The sequence below is a fragment of the Alosa pseudoharengus genome, unplaced genomic scaffold (genome assembly GCF_046254945.1).
Source record: "Alosa pseudoharengus isolate Yale_2024_CS ecotype anadromous, Long Island Sound unplaced genomic scaffold, YU_APseudo_1.1 YU_APseudo_1.1_scf_19, whole genome shotgun sequence".
Lineage (NCBI taxonomy): Eukaryota > Metazoa > Chordata > Actinopteri > Clupeiformes > Clupeidae > Alosa > Alosa pseudoharengus.
Window position 1 is genome coordinate 31,069,821 of NW_027468657.1, and position 23,114 is coordinate 31,092,934.

At 43.6% G+C, this 23,114-nt stretch overlaps 1 protein-coding gene across 5 annotated transcripts; it reads right to left on the reverse strand.

Moving 5' to 3' along the window:
* Positions 1-475: 475 nt before the first annotated feature.
* Positions 476-23,001, reverse strand: stag2b (STAG2 cohesin complex component b). 5 transcript variants are annotated; one of them, XM_076292354.1, is made up of 34 exons: positions 22,849-23,001; positions 16,823-16,961; positions 16,655-16,733; positions 16,218-16,370; positions 15,840-15,936; positions 15,518-15,594; positions 15,119-15,323; positions 13,928-14,079; positions 12,934-13,007; positions 12,648-12,771; positions 12,387-12,485; positions 12,155-12,234; positions 11,944-12,051; positions 11,306-11,417; positions 11,046-11,163; positions 10,635-10,738; positions 10,421-10,513; positions 10,212-10,301; positions 9,762-9,965; positions 9,577-9,647; positions 9,374-9,461; positions 9,142-9,222; positions 8,940-9,032; positions 8,391-8,562; positions 7,915-8,042; positions 7,705-7,806; positions 7,450-7,598; positions 7,002-7,130; positions 6,646-6,851; positions 6,001-6,295; positions 3,394-3,501; positions 2,943-3,069; positions 2,677-2,754; positions 476-2,353 (listed from the first exon to the last, which is right to left on the reverse strand). In XM_076292354.1, exons 2-34 carry the CDS (start codon positions 16,864-16,866, stop codon positions 2,330-2,332), a joined length of 3,864 nt encoding a protein of 1,287 aa, XP_076148469.1. In that variant the 5' UTR covers positions 16,867-16,961; positions 22,849-23,001; the 3' UTR covers positions 476-2,329. The 5 variants fall into 5 exon arrangements, with proteins under 5 accessions (XP_076148469.1, XP_076148468.1, XP_076148467.1 ...); XM_076292353.1 differs by having other exon boundaries at positions 6,001-6,298; XM_076292352.1 differs by having other exon boundaries at positions 7,915-8,054.
* Positions 23,002-23,114: the final 113 nt, after the last annotated feature.

The following is a 23,114-nucleotide window of genomic DNA, read 5'->3' on the forward strand; positions in this document are numbered from 1 at the left end:
GTTTACTGTCTCCATCATAGGCCCAAAGAAGATATACAACCAACCGTAGCCTACTGATATGACAAGGTGTTAATATTAGATTTAAGTATTGTGTAATGTAGGTCCTGGAGGCTCATTATGTACATTTAAATGCATGCGTTGACTTATTAGTTCTAGGTTGTGTATGCTTCTACTACCGAACCTACAATATTACGGATCAACAGCTCATATGTAATATCATTTTATTTAAATATTTCAAATGGAAAATATTCTTTCACACACTGAAACGGCTAAACTTAAGTGAGCTCATTCTGTTTGACCGATTTCGCAGACAGTAATTTATCAAAGGTACATTTGTGCTAAATATACAATATAAAAGGTAAAACAATCCACATTGTAATGCTAAGAATGAAAGTAGATATGTATATTATATATAGGATATATATATATATATATATATATATATTATAAACATCTTAAAAACAATCCCTGGTACTTAGTCACACAAAGGAAGTTTGTTTTATTTTAAAAAGTTACTGTCCTCAGACAGATACAAATCAAAAACAGTACAGTGAATGACAGGAGGATGAAACAATAGGTAAAGTGTGTGGGTACATCTGTAATGAGGGTAAATAACATACTTAGAAATGTTAAAGAAAACAGACATCTGAAAATAAAGCTTTACGTTAAAATGCATGTATATTTCTGCATGTATATTTACACAATCTAATCAGCAGTTCTGCCAATGTAGTGGTGTGAGAAAACACAAAAACAATCACTCTCTCTTACCCAAATATTCACTTAAATCACACAAACGTCTTACTTTCTGTAGCCATACACTTGAGTTTTAAAATGAATTTAGGGGGTATTTTGCAGGAGTTCAATATGCCAAACGTTCAACATTAGTTAAGTACATTGGAAGATCTCATTTTGGAGAACATTTTTACAAGCGTATTTTAAGGCCAAGGCATGGAATGATTAAAAAGTATATACCTTAGACAAAACACTTCATAGAATGTACAAGTATGTACTATAAGTTAATGTCATAGTTTAGCTTTGTTTAGCTGCCAAAGCAATTCAAAGTGTACATTAAAATAAGAGGTTAATTTCTTTTGATTAAATATTTTAAGAGAGTTTTTCTTTTATCTTGGAAAACTTAAAGCTGAATGTCATGTTTACATTTAGGAAAGAAAGTATAAACCCAGACTTCTTAAGACAAAAAAACATATAGAGAAAAGACACAAAACAATATAAAATACAAACTTTAAAAATCTTCCTTAATGCATGACTATACATGCTTTCATCTTGAAACAGCTTCTTATACATTTCAAAAGACCTCTAGATTGGTGTTCAAAATCAAGACAAAAAATAACACACAATTATAAAATCAGCACCAAATTTATATTTATTTATTTATTTAAAATGTGATGCCTACTCCAACACTCTAAATAAGCTGAATTTGAGGAAAAACTTTTTTTTTCTTCTCAGCCAATAGACAACTCAGGTTTGCTCTAGCAGGGAGCAACACAATGGCACGACTGGAAAGATCTCCACTGAAAATTTAACCATTTCTCTTTCCAAAAAGGACAAGTAAACTGTTAAAGTCTTTGGGTGTGTTTGGTAGTTGAAACTTCAAGGTTTCTTCCTATAATATTATTCTCTGAAAATCAGGGCAAAGGTTAATTGCACCCCCTTTTCAGTGTTTACCATGTGTTGGCTATGTCACTGCATTGGTAGGGTAGGACAAAATTAAAGAAAAAAAAATCAATAAAACAAAAGAACAAACACAAAATAGATCTAGAGGAAACCCTCTAGTTTTTTTTACATAAAGGAAAGCTCAGTTAAAATCTCAATACATACTATGATGAATAACCAGTTTATAAATTACTACTTTACACCTGATTACTTACTATTACAAAAGGGCTATACATTAAACAAATTCTTTAAGTTACAAAAGACGCATTCATTTTTTTCTTTTTGTTAAAGAAATACCACAAGTCTGAGCAACCTCATGAATTATTTCTTAAAACAAGATGGCATTTGCTCCATTTTGAAATATATTTATTATATTCAAATGTGGCAGACAAATACAACTTTTTCATAGCTTTCATGATCTGGCCGCCACCATTTTATAACCTTGCAGGGAAAGCTTACCCCATGACTGAAAATGTTTTTGTTTGTTTTGTCTGTTTGACTGATTTCTGTTTTAAGCAAGTCCCCCACTGAGCCACGCTGTCTCCTGATGCCCTGAAGTCCATGGAGCCCAGATCAGAAATATTCTCTTTAAGAAAATACATCTGTACTGCATCTATAAGCTCTCAAAATGTCTCTTCATCCTCCAAATATTATCTTAAAACATGGAAACTCCAAGGACCTACAAAAGAAAATATGTTCAAATTCAGTACTCTTTTTTTTTAACGTGTTATAAAGCAAGCTTATCTTTAAAAGACGTTTTCTTATTGGTCCAATTTGCTCTTAATTTGCCTGGCATAAAATTATATTTATCTAATTTCTTATTTTCAAAACAAGGACCAGTGCATTATGGGTAAGAGCAGCCCTGCTGTTAGAACTCTCAGAGCCGTATCTCTATATACGGCTCTGAGAACTCTGATTTGTTAGTGCCATCTAGTGGTGGCCACACACCCTGACAGATTAGCGCTGAAAAGCATCATAGCCCAGGAAATGAGTGCTCCTTACAGACTCGTCCATGATCGATGCCGGGTCAAAAAAGTCGGGTTTCAGCTCTGACCTCTCCCGGCGATTTTTCGATGGTGGCTGGAATAGACAAACAAAAGTGAAATGATTTAACTGTCCACCATTTGCATACCAGACAACCAGCAATTAATCATACAGCACAATTGACAGTTCCAGGCAAATTGGACAAGATGAGATGAGATGAGCAGAATAATAATGGACATTATGTATTCACACAACACATTGGAATAAAGTAATAGTGTCTCTACCAGATCAATATCCATGGTGTCAAAGTCCATGCCCTCGTTGAGGTCCTCGATACGACCTTCCGATGACATCATCACATCCTCTACGATTGGCTCCTCATCATCCTCCATGAGGCCTGTGTTTCGGCGACTGACATAAAATGCACAAATAAATTCAGCTGACATAGAGCTCAGTCTTGATCTTGTGCTCCTCTCTTGAAGTTAATCAATAACAATACTTCAACAAGAATAAGGAGAGGAGAGGAGAAGAGAAGAGCAGAGGAGATGAGCCTTGTAGGTCCAACAGTGTTTGAAAGAATGTCTTAAACATGAATGTTTGAATGTTTGCGACATTCTTTCAAACACTGTTGGACCTACAAGGCTCCTCTTCTTTGCTATGCTTGTAGCACAGGTGCTAGAAACAGAATTAGTTCATTGTGTGTGAGTGTGTGTGTGTGAGTGTGTGTGCACTTACATGGCATGCTGTAGGTTGCTCCTGAGCTTGGCGTAGTTCATGGCGCGCTCCTGCTGCTGCCGCACCTCCTCCTGCTGCCGCTGAGCCAACATCCAGGACACTTGGGTGCTGCAGAGACACCACACACACACACACACACACACACAGTTTCCCTTCAGATTACAAGCTCATCATCAGCCACAACAACCCCAGCAATCCAGTCATTTTATATTCTTTAGGCATTCTGTCTCAGTCCATATAAACGTGTCGGGTGTTATTTGTCTTGTTTTAGTTCATTTTTGCAGCATCTCCTTATGCCTCTATAAATAAAATACAAAACAAGATGCAAGAGCAATGTTCTACCACCAACTTAAAAAGCCCCACCAAGACAGAAACACTACAAAACCCTTTTTTTTTAGCCAGTAAATACCCCTGAACACACAGTGAAAAACATGACATGACATTTGACATGCATTTAATGTCTGAACCCCAGTCAAATCTGCCTTGTGCAGACACCCTACCCAGTGTTTCTAGCCTGGGCTGGGACTGAGAAACCCCGAGTGTGTGGTGTAGTGTGGTGTAGTGTGGTGTAGGGTGTGGTGTGGTGTGGTGTGGTGTAGTGTGGTGTGGGGCCATCCTTAAAAATATTCTTGTTTGCAGTAACAGCCAAAAAAAAAAAAAAATGGGTCGGTAGGTAGGTCAATATTTTTTTTTTTTTTCAAGATTCAAAGTAAAAAAAAAAAAGTACAATTTTGGTCATGGTGATTACGTAGGTATGAATTTAAACAAATGTGCATATTGTAACTGACTGGGTCCTCAACACATGCCTTCAGGCGCATCATTGCAAACCTCAATCTGATGCAGGTTATAGATCAGCCTTTCTCTAACTTCTTTGACCTGAGGCCCAGTCATGGCAGACTTTGGGGTCATAGGGCTCATCTACATGTACCTAACCCACTCCCCCCCAATCAAATTGTCATCATAATTATCACAATCATTATTATGCCTATATTGTTATACATGCACTTTCACTTAAATGTTTTGTGACATGCACATCAGAGGACTGCTTTACTAATGTAAGTTATAATTAGTTTCATTGCTTTTGCATGGTTGCATGATGCTTACATAACAAAATAAATACTTCTCAAAACAGCAACAATTTTATGAGTGCTATTGTTTTGGGATGTTTCCCTCATGCAAGCATCACACTGGTAGGAAATGGAGAACAAAAATAACTGTTTTTTAATGAAGTTTAATTTGAATGCCTGAATGTAAGGATTCAGGAAACATAATAGCAGCTTTTTTGGCGAGCAGATAGGCGTAAATCATTGACCTGTTGATCTTTAACAGATAGAAAGAACTGCTACAATAGCTTTTGGCCACGTTATATTCAAATTTGACTATACAATACTCAGTGCTACAGTGTATTATACAGTCTCTGCTCTGTTTCTATGGAAGTTCCAAAAATCAACGTCGTTCTATTAAGTGTCGTTAAAAAATTAAATAGCATTCAACAGGTTGAAGCGGAGCTTTGATACCAACGTTATAGATTAGTTTCAGTTTCTCTCGCGCAGACGCCTGCATTGAATGAACGCTCATACCACCACTTTATTGTATGGCTCCATGTAGTGATGGGCAAATGAAGCTTTGGTGAACCACTAAACCACAGCAGTGTGAACCTAGCAACACTGGCTGAAAAGCAAAAAGATGGCCGCCACACATACATTTTTCAACATAAAAGTCCTTAGCAAACCAATATTTTTGATTACATATACTGGTTTGGGTAAGGACTTTTATGTTGAAAAAAATCTACATGTGGCAGCCATATTGGATTTTTTCATTAGTGTTGCTAGCTTCACACTGCTGTGGTTTAGTGGTTCAACAAAGCTTCATTTGCCCATCACTAGCTCCATGTTTAATGACATCGATAGCAGAAACGTTTGTTTTCTTTTTTTGTCGGTCCGCGGTATGTTGATCAACTGCGCAGCCTAATTTCAATCCACGACTCCGCGGACCTGCAGTCTCCACGTTGCGTACCCATATTTTGAGAAATGCTGAATAGACCACAACAACCAATTTCAATTCTTCAACACGGTCACCGTTTACACTACAGGGGAGAAGGGGTGGAAAAAGATCTGGGCACAGTTTTTCCAGAACTTCGTGCCAAGTAAAAGCGCTGTCGAGATGTTTGTGTGAATGAAACGAAGCGTATAGGCCGTGTGACATGTGTAAACCAATGGTGTAGAGATGACGCCACAGGGTTTTATTAAGAGAGCCTACGTTTGTATGTAGGCAATTTATATTCACAAACAATACTTAGGCCTACTAAAATAAATAGTATTTTATTTGTATTGGTTGTTTAGAGTAAAAAAAAAAATCGGTCGGTCTTAACGCAAGTTTACAACCGGCAAGTCGGTGAGACTAAAAGGGGAAAAAAAAAAATATTTGGGTCGGTTCTAAATTGACAGGGTCGGTCGGGTTACGGCAAACGAAAATATTTTTAAGGATGGCCTGAGTGTGGTGTGGTGTGGTGTGGTGTGGTGTGAGTGTGGTGTGGTGTGGTGTGGTGTGGTGTGAGTGTGGTGTGGTGTGAGTGTGGTGTGGTGTGGGTGGGCCATGGTGTCGTACTTGTAGTCCATGGGGGACTGGTGGTGGTGCTGCGGCTGAGGGGTCTGCGGGTGGGGGTGCTGCTGGGGGGTGGGGGGCTGCTGCTGTGGCGGAGGCGGCTGGGGCTGCGGGGTGGGCGGCTGCTGCGATTGGTCGGGCGCCATGCCGTACACGCCCATGTAGCTGTCCTCGGGCCGCATGCGCTTGGGGTCGCGCATGGCCGTGGAGGTGAGGTGCGGCGAGGGCATCATGACCGGCGTCTGCATAGTCTGCTCGCGATTCAGCCACATGTCGCTGCTACTGCTGCTGCTCTCCTCTGCTGAAACACACACACACACACACACACACACACACACACACACACACACACACACACACAGAGCCAGTTATTACCCACTAAGCTTATATACAGTACACCAGCAATCAGGCAGCAGTCTTGGCCAAGATGATATTAAACACATTAACAGTTAAGCTGAATAAACTGTAAGCACTGACTTTAGCTCAAGATGAGTAAACAATTACAATGGGTCTCATGTTTTGATCCAGTTATATACCGTCAAATTATTCTGAAACATTACCTACATTTTATCTAAAACACATCACATTAGACATTACACCTCATCACAATATTCCTTTCCCTGGAAGTGAGTATGTGCATGTATTCACCTTCGGCCAGTTTCCTCTTGGCCGTGGCGGGTTTGGCCTTCTTGCTCCTGACGGAGGAGCCGCGGCTGCTGATGCCACTGACCACCGACATGGTGTCGTCGTCTCCGCCCGCCTGCAGCGAGTTCCTGTAGGAGATGAGCGGCAGCCAGCAGTCCTCCCTCTGCAGAGTCATCTGGAACGTCATGAACCGCTCCAGGTACATGTGACTGTCCAACACACACACACACACACACACACACACACACACACAGACACACACAGAGAGAAACATGAGTGTACAAATACAAGGACATTGCATGTTCAGACATTCTCTAGATCAGTAGGAGAGCGCTGCTCTGAGTCTCGAGTCCACTTACACAGTCCTCTTGTCCTGTCTCATGAGCTTCGAAGAGAACTCGCTGAGGATGTCCAGGAAGGCCAGGTGGGCAGGTGGGTTGCCCTCCCCCTGCGGACTGGGCTCCTTGAAGGCAAATTCTATGCCGTCCCTGAGGAAAAGCAGGAAAGGCCGAGGTCAGCTCAGCGTAAATCAATACCAGATTACCTTTAAAAAGACCCTGCAAAGTCCTGCACTATCCACAAAATAATCTACCAGCAGTAATAAAGCTAAATCACCTTTGTACTTTTGCAGCTACCTTCAGTGCCTCTGGTAATGTCCAGTTAACTAGTGAACTACCAAGCTAAGTGTTTTACATTACCGCTGCCTTCAGAGCTAACAGCATGAGAAGCTAGCTTAGTGGAGAAAACACACATTGATCCATGTCAAAAGGTTAGACGGGAGCTGTGGAAAGGTCCTCTGAGACTCACTTGTGCAGCATTGCGATGGCCTCTCTGGTCTTGACCTGGTCCAGGCCGAAAGTGAGCGAGAAGCGTCGCGCAAGCTCTTTGATCCCGCAGAAGGACGAGGACGAGCGGTCAAAGTTGTGGCCCAGATCCGACACCATCTCGTGGAACAGCTACAGCAGAGAGAGAGGCAGGCCAGGGGTGGATGTTAGGGCTTCACTGAATCAAACGTAAGAATCACAGTAAGGCGGTGATGGGTGCCCAGCTGAAGAGACATACCTGCTGCAAGCTCAAGATGAGTGTTTTTGCGCACTGGATCTTGTCAATCTGTCTCGTCTTGCTCATGGTCTCCTTGATGATATCTCCATAGTCGTTATAATACTATATAATATAAGACCACAGCAAACACATGAGGAAAAAAATTAAACAATACGGAACGTTATAACTTCCCTGGACACAACAACGAAGGTGGAAGACAGAAACACGTACCCTCATGTACTGCTTGAATATATCGGCTCCAGTGTTCATCTCGACGACGTTGTAGATGATGAGCTTGCAGTAGGCGGCCAGGAGGTTCCTCCTCTTGTGCAGTGCCTCGATCTTCCCAGCTTCGTCATCTTGTTGTCCATCTGCCCAATTGACCACAGGATAGGCAGAAAACAATGAGCGCTGCTAGTGGCTTGAGTGCACCCTGTCTCCCTCCAATGGTGAGCCTTGTGACAAGACCATAGTAGAGGTGGAGTTGGCTGTAACACAAATCCTTCCGCCAATCTCCTCTGGAAAGACTTGTCAGGTCAGGGCCTGTGGAGGCTTCGCCAGGTGACTCAGCCTCTGATCCCATTAACTCAAACCTCTTAAACCTCTCTAGAGATAAACACTACTGACTGTGATGTAAATACACACACACACACACACACACACACACACACACACACACACACACAGAGGAAGAGAGGAGTGCGCACCGGTGCTGGAGTCATCGTCCTGGTCGATGAAGACGTGGTCCAGTATGAAGCTGAGCAGCTCCGACTGGAGGGAGGAGTCTGGACTGTAGACCAGTGGCTCCAGCATCTCGCGACCACCAGACATGATCTGATGACTGAAGATCATCAGCACGTCACATAAGATGGTGAAGGCCTAAGGGAGGGACGGAGAGAGAGAGAGAGAGAGAGAGATGAAGGACAGTCTCAAACCCAGGTTGTCATCAATCTTAAATCTGAGACTTCCATTGGGTCACATCTTATATGCATGCGTAAGCAAAAAGCACAATTTCGGTCACTGATTAGTGACTGAGCTGCAAGATGTAACAGATGTATAATAAACAAACAAAAGGACAAACAAAATATCTGCGTAAGTGACAGAGCTGTTCCATATAGCTAGATTATACAACAGATCTTTTAATATATAACAGATGCATTTACCCAAAGGGAAGTGTGGGTCTATTGTATTGACGTGTTAGGAAGTTTTTTTATAGGACGTTTTTGCTTTTTCCCCTGACAGATAGCATTGCCCACCTGTTCCTTGACGGCAGTGTTCACATTGGTCAGATAGCGCTGACACATCAGGCAGAAGGCCCTCATCTGCTTCCTCAGGGTCACCATGTCCTCCTGAGGGGAAAAATAACAATTCCACATCAAGGATGGTCAAACAAAGGACAGCCACAAAAAAACAAAATGTACAACAACAGAACACCTTGAGACCCAGGTGGGCGCTCACCTTCTTGGAGGTGCCATCGGACACCTTGGCTAAGTGCCACAGGATGACATAGTGGGTGCACTGAAGCGCATGAATCACAATCTAAGGGGGACAGAGATGGAGAGAGGGAGAGAGAAAGAGAGAGAGAGAGAGAGAGAAAAAGAGAGAGAGAGAGAGAAATATCAGACTCCACACAGAACAAATGCAGACATGCATAAGTGCTTTAAGAGTAACACTGCATAGCCATGCTCACCTGTTCAGGCATATCCCCGTTCTCTATGCCAGAGTTCAGTAACTTATAGTTGCTGGTGAACAGGTCCCATTTGGAGAGATCATGCGCACTGATGGAAAGAGAGAAGAGCAATTATCAATAACTGTTTTTCCATGCGTTCATCAAATATGATATATTAGGGAGGATGGGAGGGAGGATGCACCCAACCAAGCCAAAAATCTTACTTGTGGAAAGCCGTGATCCTCTTCAGTGTGGACAGCACCTGGTAGGCGTCATCGTCGTCGAGGTCTTCTCCCTGTGAGATGAAATTAGTGTTAGCAGCCCAGACGACAAAACTGCCATTCATTTAACAGCTGTAAGTTGAAAGCAAGGCTTTCCTTTACACTGGAGCAGCGGCTAGCCCCCTCACCTCCTGCAGGAAGTCCTCCAGCAGCCGGCTGAACTTGTCCACCTGCTCGTCCAGGAGCTGGCTGCGGGCGATGTCCACGCGGTTGAAGATGGTGTACTCCTCGTTGCACAGCGCGTGGTAGGTCTTGGAGCAGACCTCCAGGACGTCTGTGTCCGTGTGCTTCTCCACGATCTCCCTGATTTGTCTCAGCAACGACTCCAGATGCTGGGGGAGGACAGCCAGTGGTGTCAACATCAGAGCTGCTAGAAATAAAGCCACTTCAAGGAATATTATGAGGCCATAAAGCATTGAACATCCAACGCAGCATCTTCCCCACTGGGTCGTTATATAGAGGTTATATTTCCGATGCAAACAACATGGGGGCTCGTCCGGGATTTGAACCCAAAACCTCTCCCATAAACAGTGGTTGAGCAACAACGACACACTTCAAGGCCAAGAAAACACACAGACCTTCTCCAGCCTCCCCGTGGTGTAGATCTCCAGGTCGAAGAACTGCGGTAACTGCAGCAGGTTGGTCACCTTCTCTGCATCCACGGAGTACTGTACCAAGCAAAGACCCAGGTGAGACTACTACTTGAGAACAGACAACAGGTGTAGCCTACTGTAGGAAAAGGAGCCTGCAGCATCGGACTGGAGCATTAGCGGAGAGTCAGACTGACCTTAGCCAGCAGAGGAGGCAGGGCAACGGCAAAGAGCTCGGTCATTCTCGTCTTGTCGTCCAGCTGTGTTTTTTTTTCCTTCGCTGTCAGCACCTGAAGGCACCACACACACACACACACACAAACACACACAGAGACACGCCCAGGAAGTCAGCCAACAGACAGGCACCATCACAGTGTACAGTAATTAATTATGGGCACTGGTGGTTCTCACCCTCTTCCCTGTGCCACGACCAACAGGCGGGTGGCACTCGGCAGCCTGGCGTATGGTGCACAGCAGAATCTCAATCAGGGCTGTTTCCTGCCTGTCCGTCAGAGCTGGCACAAGAGAAACGGGCGTCAGGATTTGTGAAACACATCGCAAAACACAGGAACTTTATTAGAGGAAGCACTGGCTACCCAGAAGATTCAATGTGGCATGACATTGTTGACATCGATAATAGTGATATTCCATTTATAGATATTCCTCTTATAGCAGTTTTTTCTCACTAACAACAAATGAACCATCCTACTCAACTAAACTTCCATTTCATTGAATGATGTTGCATGTAAGTGAAATTGAACTGAAATCGATATTTTGTGAATTCCGACACTGAAGGCAGTAGGTAGGTGGATGGAGCTGTACCTTCCTCCCCTGGTAAGGTCTCGTCCAGCAGCAGGCTGATCATGCACTCCCAGTCCTTCAGCAGGTCAGCGGCACATTCCCACATGCTGTCCACCAGGTAGGCCGCGTGCTCGTGGAGCTGCAGGTGGCCAGAGAGCATAGTTCACACACACCGCCAATGACACACCATGTATATTCACTCCAAGTTCAAGCTGTAGAATGTCCGCACGAGCCACAGAACAAGCGTGGCGGTGGTAGATCTACTGATGAGGCCTTCTTACCTCGCTCTCCAGGAAGAAGAAGACGGTAGTTTTGAGGAGGGTGGCATTCAGGCTCTGGCGGCCTCGCCTCTTGGGCATGCTATCGTCTTCAGGGTCCCGGTGACTGAAGAGTCTGCACAGCCAAACAACACACACCGCCAATCAGCTTTTCATTCAACACAGATAAACAATTCACTCAAGCATTAGAAGGCAGTCTTGCAGTACTTCTGGGTTGTTCCAACAGGTAGTTCAACCACAACAGGGGGGGCTCAGGTAACTGTCTTCACTCACAGGGACTTGTTCTTTGGTAGTCTGCCTCATGCACCGACGGGTCCAACCAATCTCCTCTCTGCTTGGCTGATTACCCTCCTCGTCTGCTGCCAAAGCAGCCTGCTCTACCTGCCCATCCACCATCCCTGCTGCCTGACTTCCTGTCTACTCTCCTCCTGCACACTCACCTCTCTGTGTCCAGGGATGAGACGGAGAGTCTGGGGGTTAGGGGGGGCTGATTTCGTAGTGTACCTGACTGAACTTTCCCTTTGGGATTATAAAGTGACTGAACTGAATCTCTCCCTCATGCCTCACGCCTCAGGCCCTGGGAGCTGAGAGGGATGTTGGAGAATGGTGGGGTGGGAGGTGGGGGGGCACATGGCACCTACTTTTTATAGAGGAATTCTCCAGCTGCGATGGCAACCGGCCGGTGAGCGGAGTAGACCAGGTGATAGACGCTCTCGCAGTCCTCGGGGGTCAAGACCTCGTCGCTGCTACTGTTATGCCAAACACACACACACACACACACACAGTTTAACTCCGGATGACAGGAGTAGATCTATATCTTTACAGGTCATAAATGTGATGAGAATGACATACTGTAACACAAGAGTGAGCAGTTTTATTGCTTGCACGGCGACGTCGTACTCCTTGTCCAACGTCATTGATACAATCCGGTCCTGTGGGGGGAGACATTGCACTGCGTTACACAGGACGCCTTCACACTTCAGCCAAGTGAGCCAAAATGTCTTTTATGGGCATTTCACTTAGCAAAGCAGGGAAGGGAGGAGGTGGTGGCGGAGGAGGAGAGAAAAAGCCAGATGGAGCTCACCTTGAAGCGGCTGGTGAAAAGCTCCAGCTTGCTGTTGAGCTCACGGTTGTAGTAAAGACCCTGCAGGGCTGTGAGGCACTTCAGTCGCACCTCACCTTGCTGCAGAGGAACAGAGAACACACCAATTAAGGGACATTGCTTAGGCCAATGATACATGACTGCAATGGAAATATAATATGTGTTTGTGCATGTATATGTATATTTATGTATGTGTGTGTGTGTGGCTGTATACAGTATTACTAACAGAAAGATTCAGCTTACCTTGTCGTGCATGGTCCAACCCACATACTTCAGGTAGCTGTCGTTTAGGAAGGCGTCACTGTACATTTTCATCCACACACCGATCTCCTCAATGCAGATGGCACGGATCTCAGCGATCGCGTCTCTGGATAGGGCAGGAAAGAGGGTTATCTTCCACTGAACAAGAGAAATTCCACTACAGCACTTCATGAATGCAAAAACTCAAAGAGAGGAGAAATGACAACTGAAGCAGAAAGTAGGAGAAATATAACTTTTAATAAACAAACATTACCAGGGAGGGACATACCTGTACCGGTGGACAAAGACACCTTTGAAAATTGCATTCATCATGTTTTCAATTTCATCCTGATTTTCTTGAAGCTATGAAGACAGAGAACATGGCTTGAACATGCATGAAGATGATCCAGCAGCTCTCATCTCTTTACAAACAGTGACAGACTCTAAACCCTCGAGTCAGACCACAGAGCTCTAACACCCGGGATACATCAGGTGTGCAACTGAAGCACTCCATTCGCGTAGCGCAAAAACAGTTTCAGAGAACCGCTCTAATTTTTTCAAATGTATGCACCGTTATCATGTGTGGTGTAGCCAGTTCTACTGATTACAATTGTTGACTCAGACGCAACGCGGACAGAAAGCTTCAGTTACGTGTACGGTGAAGCCTCCCTGTTAGTGTCAAGCGCTGGAGTCACATCACAGGCAGCACGCCACTCTTACTCCACTTCACACTTGCTCCAGACGTGCCACTCTGCTCCACACACAACTCTCCAAACACGCGAGCAGATGGTGTCCCAGCGGGGCCTGTCATTACATAACGCACTCCCGGGTTAATTACCGGGGCCGGCTCGAGCACGCCGCACACCCGCCATTACTCCGTGAAGCAGCCCGCGCGCCTAACTACACTTCTGCGGCTCACACACTACTACACAGTGCACTTCCTCCGCAAAGTGATCCAAGTCTGAAAATCAGCGTGCTGTTGTGTCTACAAGCCAGAGGAATGAGGATTGTTTGCTGACGTAGACAGCAGATACCACCCACTCGCTAACTTCAGAGCTGGATTCAGTGTGGAGAACAGAAGAAGCAAACAGTGCAGCTCTGGCAGCCACAACCATCGCTGGGAATAATTACTACAAGAGACGCCTACAATAACCAATCATTTTCTGCGCTTCAACAGCAACCCTGAGGTCAGCTAAGTTTTACTTGCGGTAATGGTTGCGGTTCGGTCTGGCTGGTCTGGGAACAGCTTGAGGGGGTTTGAGAGAGGTCAACCAAAAGCTCACCTCCTTGCGCTTCTGCAGCAGCATCTCCAGCCGATCGTTGGCGCGCTTGCCGATCATCTTGTTGCGCTCGGCTTCGTACTGACGCTGCGTGTTGTCCATGTTGATGCTGAGGTTCAGCGCCACATTCACTAAGGCTGTCATCAGCTTCATGGCTGTTTAAAAACAGCAAACACACAGCAGAGGTCAGTAGGCTAATGATAGGATTTGTCTAACCTAATGGCTAACAATTTACAGTTTCAAATATTCAACATTATATAATATTAATTAGGGGTGTCACGATTCTCCAAATCCTCGATTCGATGTAATTTTCGATTTTAAAAAGTCACGATTCGATTCGATTTTCGATCTTTTTTAAATATTACTATTAATGCATTCCTTATATGTTATTTACTCTTTTTGGCCTTTTCTTTTTCGGGGGGCTTTTATTTTGAAACCGCTTTGAAACCGTTCCAACAGCAAGGTTGTAATGTAAACAGAACTAACTTTAGGCTAAAACAGAGACGTGAACATAGTAAAATGAAACAACACAGAATGTTAATTTGATTGTTTCAGCACACTCCGAAGAGACCCAAGGTTAGTGTTCATGGAATATGTACTTATAAATATGCATTTTAAGCCTTAAAGTAACTTTGGACTGTAATTAGACCATCTTTTCACTTGCTAAGTTGAGTAGGCTAAGTTAGTTTTAATTGACGTGAATGAACGAATACTTCCACCGCCTTAACAATCTTTGCTTCCACACCGGTGATTTCAAAGTAGCAAGAGGGGCTTTGATTTCGGTAGGTTGATGTGTAGGCCTATATTTTAACTGGCTGCAGCCTAAAATTAGAGGAGTGTTGACGCTGCAGTTCAGCATGTGCATGTGTGTTTGTGCGTCTTGGCATACACGCTGGACGTGACATTGGGGGTGTGGCTGCATCGTCGATTCTACTTTTAAGTTCGAAGTTCGAGATTGAGATGTAATTTCGATCGATTTCGAAAATAAAATCGAAATCGTGACACCCTTAATATTAATAGCTAACACTAGATATAAAACTACCAAAACTGGTGCCCAATGTGGTAAATAACAATAAAACAAGAAAAATGGAATTGGAAATGGAATGGAAATAACCAGAACATCCACCCAAAGCTCTGTCCACCATGTGTTGTGCTGTAGCTAGTGAGGGTAGAGGGCAGTGTGTCGAGACTGACCTGCGAGCGTGCTGGTGTGCCTGAAGGCGCGGACCTGTGAGTCGGAGAGGCCGGTGAGCAGCGAGATGACCGTGTCCATCATGTACTCGTCGTAGATGATGCTGTACTGACACTGCCGCACGAGCACGCCGATAAACTCGCAAAAGCTGGCCTTGAATTTCTTCCACTGCGGCCCCGTCATGGTCAAAGGGTAGTCGCCACTGTCCTGCAGAACGCAGAAGAAAAGGGTTCTGGATGTCTCGCAAGCTTTACACTACACAAACCACTTACCATAATGTCTCACTTTACTATGTCTTTAAAATGAAAAAGTGAACAATTAACAAAGGCATGGCTGAAATGTATCAGTCGTTATGCTCATTAGTGTGCAGGCAGACTTTGTGGGAAGAGTCAATGTGGTACCTCATCAAACTCTTCTGTCATCTTGCGGATGATCTCAGAGTTCTGCATATGCCGGAACATGTCACTGCTGACCACTCCTGTAGCAGAGAGCAGATTAAACGTTTTTAGGGTTGGGCTACACAGGGCAGGACTACACCCATCTACACATTATTAAGGCATGACTGACATCACAGCTTTATCAACTCTCTTGTTCGACAGTTAGATATGTGGACCATACAAAGGGAAGCAGGAATGGGAAGATAAACACATGCAAATAACTAGAAAAGTTTTGGAGTTGTGATTCCGTCATAAGGAATTTAGAAGAGTGGCAATGGAGTCGCACCTTTACATCCTGAGCACTGTATGAAGAAGTTGATCAAGTCGAGGAGGGCAATGTCCCGGTCGTTCTTATATGACTCGATCCAGTCATCAACGACAGACTGTGGGAGAGCACAACTTAAATGGTCAGCACAGGAGAGAGGACTTTTCTCACAAAACCGAAACCGTCGCAATCTGGTCACAAAGTTAACTATCAAAATCCCCAATCAGCTACCCTCTCATGGAAATAAACACTTAAATATGTTAAAAGTGTCAAGTTTTTAAATTTCACTAAATGTGTTTGAGTTGATACATCCGTCATCTATTGCACACACACCATTTCATTTTCCCTAACTTCAGTTATGAGGTCCAGTTAGCCATTGAGCACTAGCACCACACTAACCTGCATGGCGCTCTTGCCCAGCTTGACCACCTCAAATAGCATCATGTTCTCCATGCCGTTCTCCTGGTGGTGTCCATTCATGCGGCCGAGACCTCCCTTGCCCATTGCTCCACCTTTGCCCTTCTCACCCGGGCCTTTCTTGCCCTTCTTGGCCTGGTGGAAAAGAGAAAAGGGGGCAAACTTAACACTCTGCAGCAATGACTAAATAACTATAGGATCAAGCCATTCGTTTCAAGATCTAAGAGTCCCTGCAGGCCATTTTGAGTCTTGGGTCTTGAGTCAAGCATAGAAGGAGAAAGTGGGTAGTGAACGGGGGGATATAGCCAGTGGTGACAAATTCCAAAATCCTCCCACGCCAGCAAACATTCTCTGGGTCCCAGCATGGGGGGGGGGGGGGGGGCAGTGAGTGGTTTAAGTCTCAGAGATCTGTTCCGTACCTTCCCCTTGCCTTGAGTTGCAATCCTGCCATCAGGATCATCGAAATCGGTGTCCGAGGAAAAGCGTGTATCCGTGTCCCTGCAAGACAAGGGCAGAGGAGTTCATTCTTGAGGCGTCTTGAACTTGACTCTGTCAGACACAGCTTACGGAGCAGGGCAGATACTTACTGAGGATAATGAAACTCCGTTTGCAATTCTGGTGCTGCTATCATTTCTTTAACATCTTCTGTAACAACTCAACTTGTTAAGTTCTTCCAGCTGTCATAAGACACACAGACCAGTGGCAGGAATATCAGTTGCATATGACCTGAAAGAGTAAGGGGGATATTCACTTCAGTATGGCATTAAATGACAACATAAGAGCATAGCAATGATGCAAACCCATTAAAAGAAAAGAAAAAAAAATGTATAAACTATATCAATGAAGAAATTGACACAGATTATTACATAATTTATGGGGGCAATGGGAGGAGGAATTATATAATTTGCTGATGCATGATCGGCTTAAAATTGAGGATTTAGAATGGAGCATGCGGCACTTAAGAGATCCTCATAGTTTCAAAGCACACATCACTGACACACTACTGGGAGAAAGTGACTATCTGGTAGAGAATTTATTTCACCTATTGCATCTTCTGCCTTCTCACAAGTACCAGTCAACTGTTCCTTCCTAACGGCACTCTGTTCCATCAGCAGCTACATAGACGCGTCCAAGCTCCATCCCTTTGGAGAGGTCATGCCAGAGCATGTGCTCCCTTTGAGTGTTATTCATCTCTTGGTCAGTAGGGGAGCAATGTTGCACTGCTTCTGAACCACAAAGTCACAACACTGTTTCTGTCCGCTGCCCGACTGCTGAACTGCACTAGGCTACATGCAGGGGGCCAAGTTCTCTCACTCACTCACTCAGCTCCACCAGAGACTCTGGTTCCACTCAGCATCTGCAGCTACCAAGGAAGGGATTTGATGCACAGCCACAGACACAGATACAATGTTGAGAGTTTCCTTTGTAAGTAGACATTCAGGCGTATTTCTTTTCCGACCAAATCATCCATTATTTCAGCATTCATACCAAAATCAAGTCAGAGGTTGAGTTCCATTTCTCTCCTTCACCCTAACCTTCTGTTTTCCACATTGACGTTTAGCACGTTTATTCTGGAATTCTCTTTTTGGAATAGAAGAGTCTGAACATAAATAAAAAATAATATGAAATTGAAATGTTGCAACACACATTTCAGAGGAATCACTATTCAGTGATATCCAGACCTTCATGTAAATGGAATGATTCGTATCTGACAGTACAGTTATTTTCATGTCCTGTGTGAGGTTTGAAAATACCCTAATCCAACAGCAATATCTGATACAATTACAGGATAAAAACGTCCATGGGCAGGAGCAGGACTATACTACACTGGGATATTGTATCTTAGCGTAGATGCAAAGGAATATGAGAATGTATTATTAACAAGAACTTTTGCTCTGCTTTTGTTTTGAGTGGCAACTGCAGCCTACAGCCTCCACAGGAAGCAAAGATCACTACAGCTGATGGACAGCATATTGGAAACATCACAAAGACATTTCCGCAAAAATGTATTGCTTTGAATGTGTGAAAAGCCTTGAAAATTCAAAGTATCCCATGTATCTGAGACTCTGGAGGGAGGATGACCTTTTACGGATGAAGTTTAGAGACTAACCGTGCCTGAAAATACAACTTAGCAAAACATGTCTAAGAGGTATTCTCTAAAGTTTTCTCTAATCCACCAGATCAAGAAACCCACAAGTAGGCCTATTACAATTTGCAATCTTGAAAATTATATATTCTTCAGAAACAATTATCTAAAAAATTCCATGATAATCAGGAAAGCTAACCAATAGGATTGAGAATTGCCACAGTGGCAAGGATGACATCATGACATTTGGGCCACAATTCAATATTACTATGCTTCTTCGCATTTTACAATACAGCAGGTATTGAATTTTTTTTTATTAAGCCCAGTTTGCTTAAATATGCGGAAAAGGCAACATACAGCCAAATCATTACCTACTTACAGTGTCAGCGACACTAATGGCAAGCAGAGCAACAACAATGGTAGACTATCAAATATACCAGTAGCTAAATATTTCTCACACCAATCTTGATTGAAGAATTTTGAACAGAACATTAGCATTATGACCATCAAATGTTAAACTAATGATACAAATGCATTATTGATGTGAAACATGTGCAGTCAGTCTTAATAAGTCATAGTAAAAGCTGAGCAGTACATAGTTCGCCAGCTACCCATGAATGTTGCGTTCCTAACATTGGTGTGAGAAATTAGAACGGCTCACTGAACATCTTTTATTTATTTATGTTTTTTAAATGGCGATCACAAAGTCTTAGTAGGTCTAGTTAGTCAAGATAATCCTGCCCCCAGCCCCTTGGTTCTTGGACCTACAGGCTACCAGCAAAATGCTGGTGCCACTCTGGAACCATTTTTCCTCGCTTGGAGAAAGTTCTTTGGCCGTCAAAATACGCAGAACTGAATTTCAAGATTAGGCACCAACTCTAAACCAACCCTCAAACTGCTCTGGTGGAAAAGGGGTACTTGCGGACATCAGAGGCAATGATATCATATCAAAACAAAACTAAAGTAAAAGTAGAGAAATGAGAGTAGAATTTGGCAGACACATTTGTCCAAAGCGACAAAGACTCATAACTTTGCGCGTCAAACCCAGGTCCACTACAAACTATCGCTGCCCCACTATGTCCAGATCAAATAAATAAATATTTTGATTATGTATCGATATAATGGTGTGAAGAAAAATACTGTGATACTACATTGTATCATTTCCCCCTCCAACCTCTTCTAACTACACTGTTACCCTACCAGTTACACTTGCATTAGCCCAGTTGTGCAATCTTTGCAAAGTAAAACCCCAAAAAAGTCCAAACAGCACTGTCCTTCTGTTGGTCATTTGTGTTGATGAACAGTAAATCCATCATCACAAGTGACCAACAAGTAATTACTAAAGTAACTAAATGTTTTTTTTTTATGTGGCAGCTAGGCGCAACACAGAAAGACTGACTGTCAACAAGTTCAAGTAGTTATGTATGGTGTGTGTGTGGGGGGGGGAGTAGGTAAATGGGGTGTGTGGGGTGTGTTGGAAGGGGATGATGAAATGATGTGTGGGGGGGGGAAGGTGTGTGTGGGGGAGGGGTGCCTGTGTGTGTGTGTGTGTGGGGGGGAGGGGAGGGAGTATGTTGTGTGTTTGGGTGGGGGGATGATGAAATGCATGAAAGCAACATGCATCAGTCAGTCCAAGTCTACATCAAGTGTCAATGAATTTTGTGCATCAACTGAACAAATCAGGCATACAACATGAAGAGTGTAGCAAATCAAGCCATATAAGCATCTGTAAAACGAATGCATACAGAAATTCAACCGAAGCTAGTGTTATGTAATATTCCTTCTGCTAGTAAAACCTTCTCCTTAGGTTAGTCCGTCAAACACCTTTGTGATTATTTTCAGAATTTTAGTAATTATGCAATAGGGTGCATATTCATTGAAAATACCCTACTGGTTTTGTTACTTTACTTAAACTTATCACATGATGTACACAGAAGATCTACAAATGATCCATCTTATGTGTTATCTAGGCTAATACAAGTAAGTACTTACTTACTTGTAAGTATTTATATAGCATATTTTTCATGCACAGAGTGCACTTCAAAGTAAGCTACATATTCACAGCCAACATAATGTATAGGTTTGTAGAATTTTGTGCCATACTTTTATCATGGACACAATAATATCCATTGATGAAAGAACATGTTACATTCAATGTTACATTAGTTTGATGTTCCTTCCTGTTCTTTGTTCATGAAGATTGCACATGTGCAGGGCTTCATTGTAATTCCATGAATTGGAGTAATAAAACCCGTTCTGCCTCTTCGCAGTTCCAGGCCATTCCTCAGACACTAGCCGAGTCCTGAGCCAGGGAAACAGCGCAACCCGAAATGAAAACAAGGGGGCGTGTGGACCTCGACGTCCCTCGGAATCAGCTGTGCGCTCATTGGTCACTTCGTCGCGGTTTCCAAGAAACATCACCAGAAAGGAAACCGACAGTCCTCCACCTCCTTATAGGGAATTATACTATCCGCCCTGCACATTCACGTTAGCCAATCAGAATCAACCATCTGCTTGTATTGACGTAAATAAGACAAAAACATGGGGGAAAAGCAACTCCATCACGGCTATAAATTGACGCACGTTAAGGCCCACGGACGACACATTAACATCTGAATGTTTCCTCAAGACGACTTGGCAACGTAGAGTGTTAACATTAGGTGGCCAGCTTAGTACGACGGGCATGTGGAAATATGGCTCTTACCAATTCCTTGCACCCTAGACTCTAATGATTCCCCAGTGACGAACAGGGTGTGGCTAAAAGTAATGTTACATTTCATAACTCATCGAAACGTACTACACCGTGCATTTCACAGCGATTGACCCTAACGTTATAACGACATAGTAAATTCACTTACAGGCCATATACTGCCAGATCATGCAGACAAGCAGCAGTTTTAGAGTTTTGCTTCAGAACACCCACAGCCAGCCCAAAACGACGACGAGAGATGCCTTGGTACAGCTCTATTTTAGATTTAGAGAGGTGTCACAAGTACATTGAGTTCGCATACTAGGCTGAATAATCACTAAATTTTGGAATTTTCACCACTGGGCAATACATTTCATATACACCAACATTAACATTGATTCATTGATTTATTTTCTGCCATCGGTCTTTCATATTGTGGTGACACTACCGGCAAAATAGTTAGTGATATGTTTGACAGTGGAAAATATGCAATTTTGCAACGAGTGAGGAGAACGACTAAAACTAATACAAAACGCACCATAGTCCTTACGCAGTTTAAGAAAAGTGGCGCCAAACAAAGCTAGTAGCAACATCAACACGGCTAACTAAATCCGTATCTCGCGCACTGCTTTCGGTCCGAATTAGGCCATCTCACAGGGGACTCTACCTGCGGTGTTTCATCTTTCGACTGTTGCCGCTTTATTGTTCATTTGTTCTGATTGGATCAGTGGGTTAGGTAACCAAGTGCTAGCTGTTAGCCGGTTCCTGTCATTTTATGCCGCGGTCCAAACAGGCTCGCTATTTGGCTGCCTAGAGCACTGCCTTGCATTGCCTATATGTACAGGCTACGTTGTGTTCTAGTGCTACTTGGCCACTGACCAAAGAGGAAAAGACAACAACTGAACAGAGCCCCCATGTTGTTGTCTTGGAAGTAAATAAACAAAAATAGCGTTATGCGCGACGTACGGTCATTCATCTACGAGGATCAACACACTTCCTCCACGAACAAATAGCTGTATTCCCTTGCTAATGTTAACTAGCTATGTTGGCTAACGTTACAAGGCTAGCCAGCTGGTTAGCAATATCCACTAAGCCCATTTCCTCCTGATTTAACATTGGCTATGGAGTATATTATTAAGGTTTCATTGGACACATGCATGCTTTCTTCACGCATACCGTAATGTTTACGTTAAATCCCGACTTGCCCCGAAACCATAAGAGTGAACACAGTGGTTGCAACTGACGATTAACAAACGTTAGCAAAGGAGAATCACAGGGGAGACAAATCTCCATCTTGGACCCACTCAAGAGGCAGCTCTCGTGATTCTCCATATTTGTTTTGATGTCATTCGCACGAATCTCATGTCACGGTGGTGACTTGTTCGATCTAATCCATAGACTACGTGCTAATAATGACAAAATATTTTCAGAGTGGGTGACTCCCGGAAGCTCCCATAAGCTACCATAATTATACGTGGAAAAACACCTCGTCCTTGCGTCCTCCATCTTGCCTCTGAATTTGAGTTTCAATAACTGTAGCTTGCTAGGTTAGCCTGCTACATTACGGGCATCAGAGATAACACATAATATATCCTGCTCTCCTCTACGAGTCGCCTAATAATTACAAAGAGGTGGAGAGAATCATAATATCATCCGAGAACAGAGTTCCACACAACCATGTCGTGCTTAATAGGTCAAACAGCGACGACTTTCTTTCTCGTCTGAATTCGTACATCTCCGCAAATGTTGCTAGCAAGCTAAAGCTAGCAGACCAACAAAATAGCTAGCTAAACCTACAAACTTACAGAACCATTTCCGCCATTTTATATCTAACTTACCTCGGCGTCAATGTTATTTCCAAATATTCACAAGTCTCCGAGTGTTGTTGTGTGTTGCTGGAAATGAGAGCTTGAAATTCTACAAGATTTAGTAGACGAGTTTGAAAGTGGCGGTCAGAGGCGGTTTTGGACACTCTCTCACCCCGCTTACTCTGTTGGGTTTGTTGTTTCGTTGACTGAGGCGAACCCATGCTGCAGACCTGCCATCTGCTGGACAGAAGGAGCGTCGTCGGAGCGATGACAACTGTTCGACATTTTACTACATT

Coding starts and splice junctions, on each gene's coding strand:
- stag2b (XM_076292350.1), bottom strand. CDS start 16,866: ATGATAGCAGCACCAGAATTGCAAACGGAGTTTCATTATCCTCA. Junction 13,008..13,927: donor TGCTGCAGAAGCGCAAGGAG/GTGAGCTTTTGG, acceptor CTGTCTTCATAG/CTTCAAGAAAATCAGGATGA. Junction 6,852..7,001: donor AGACAGGACAAGAGGACTGT/GTAAGTGGACTC, acceptor TGTGTTGGACAG/TCACATGTACCTGGAGCGGT.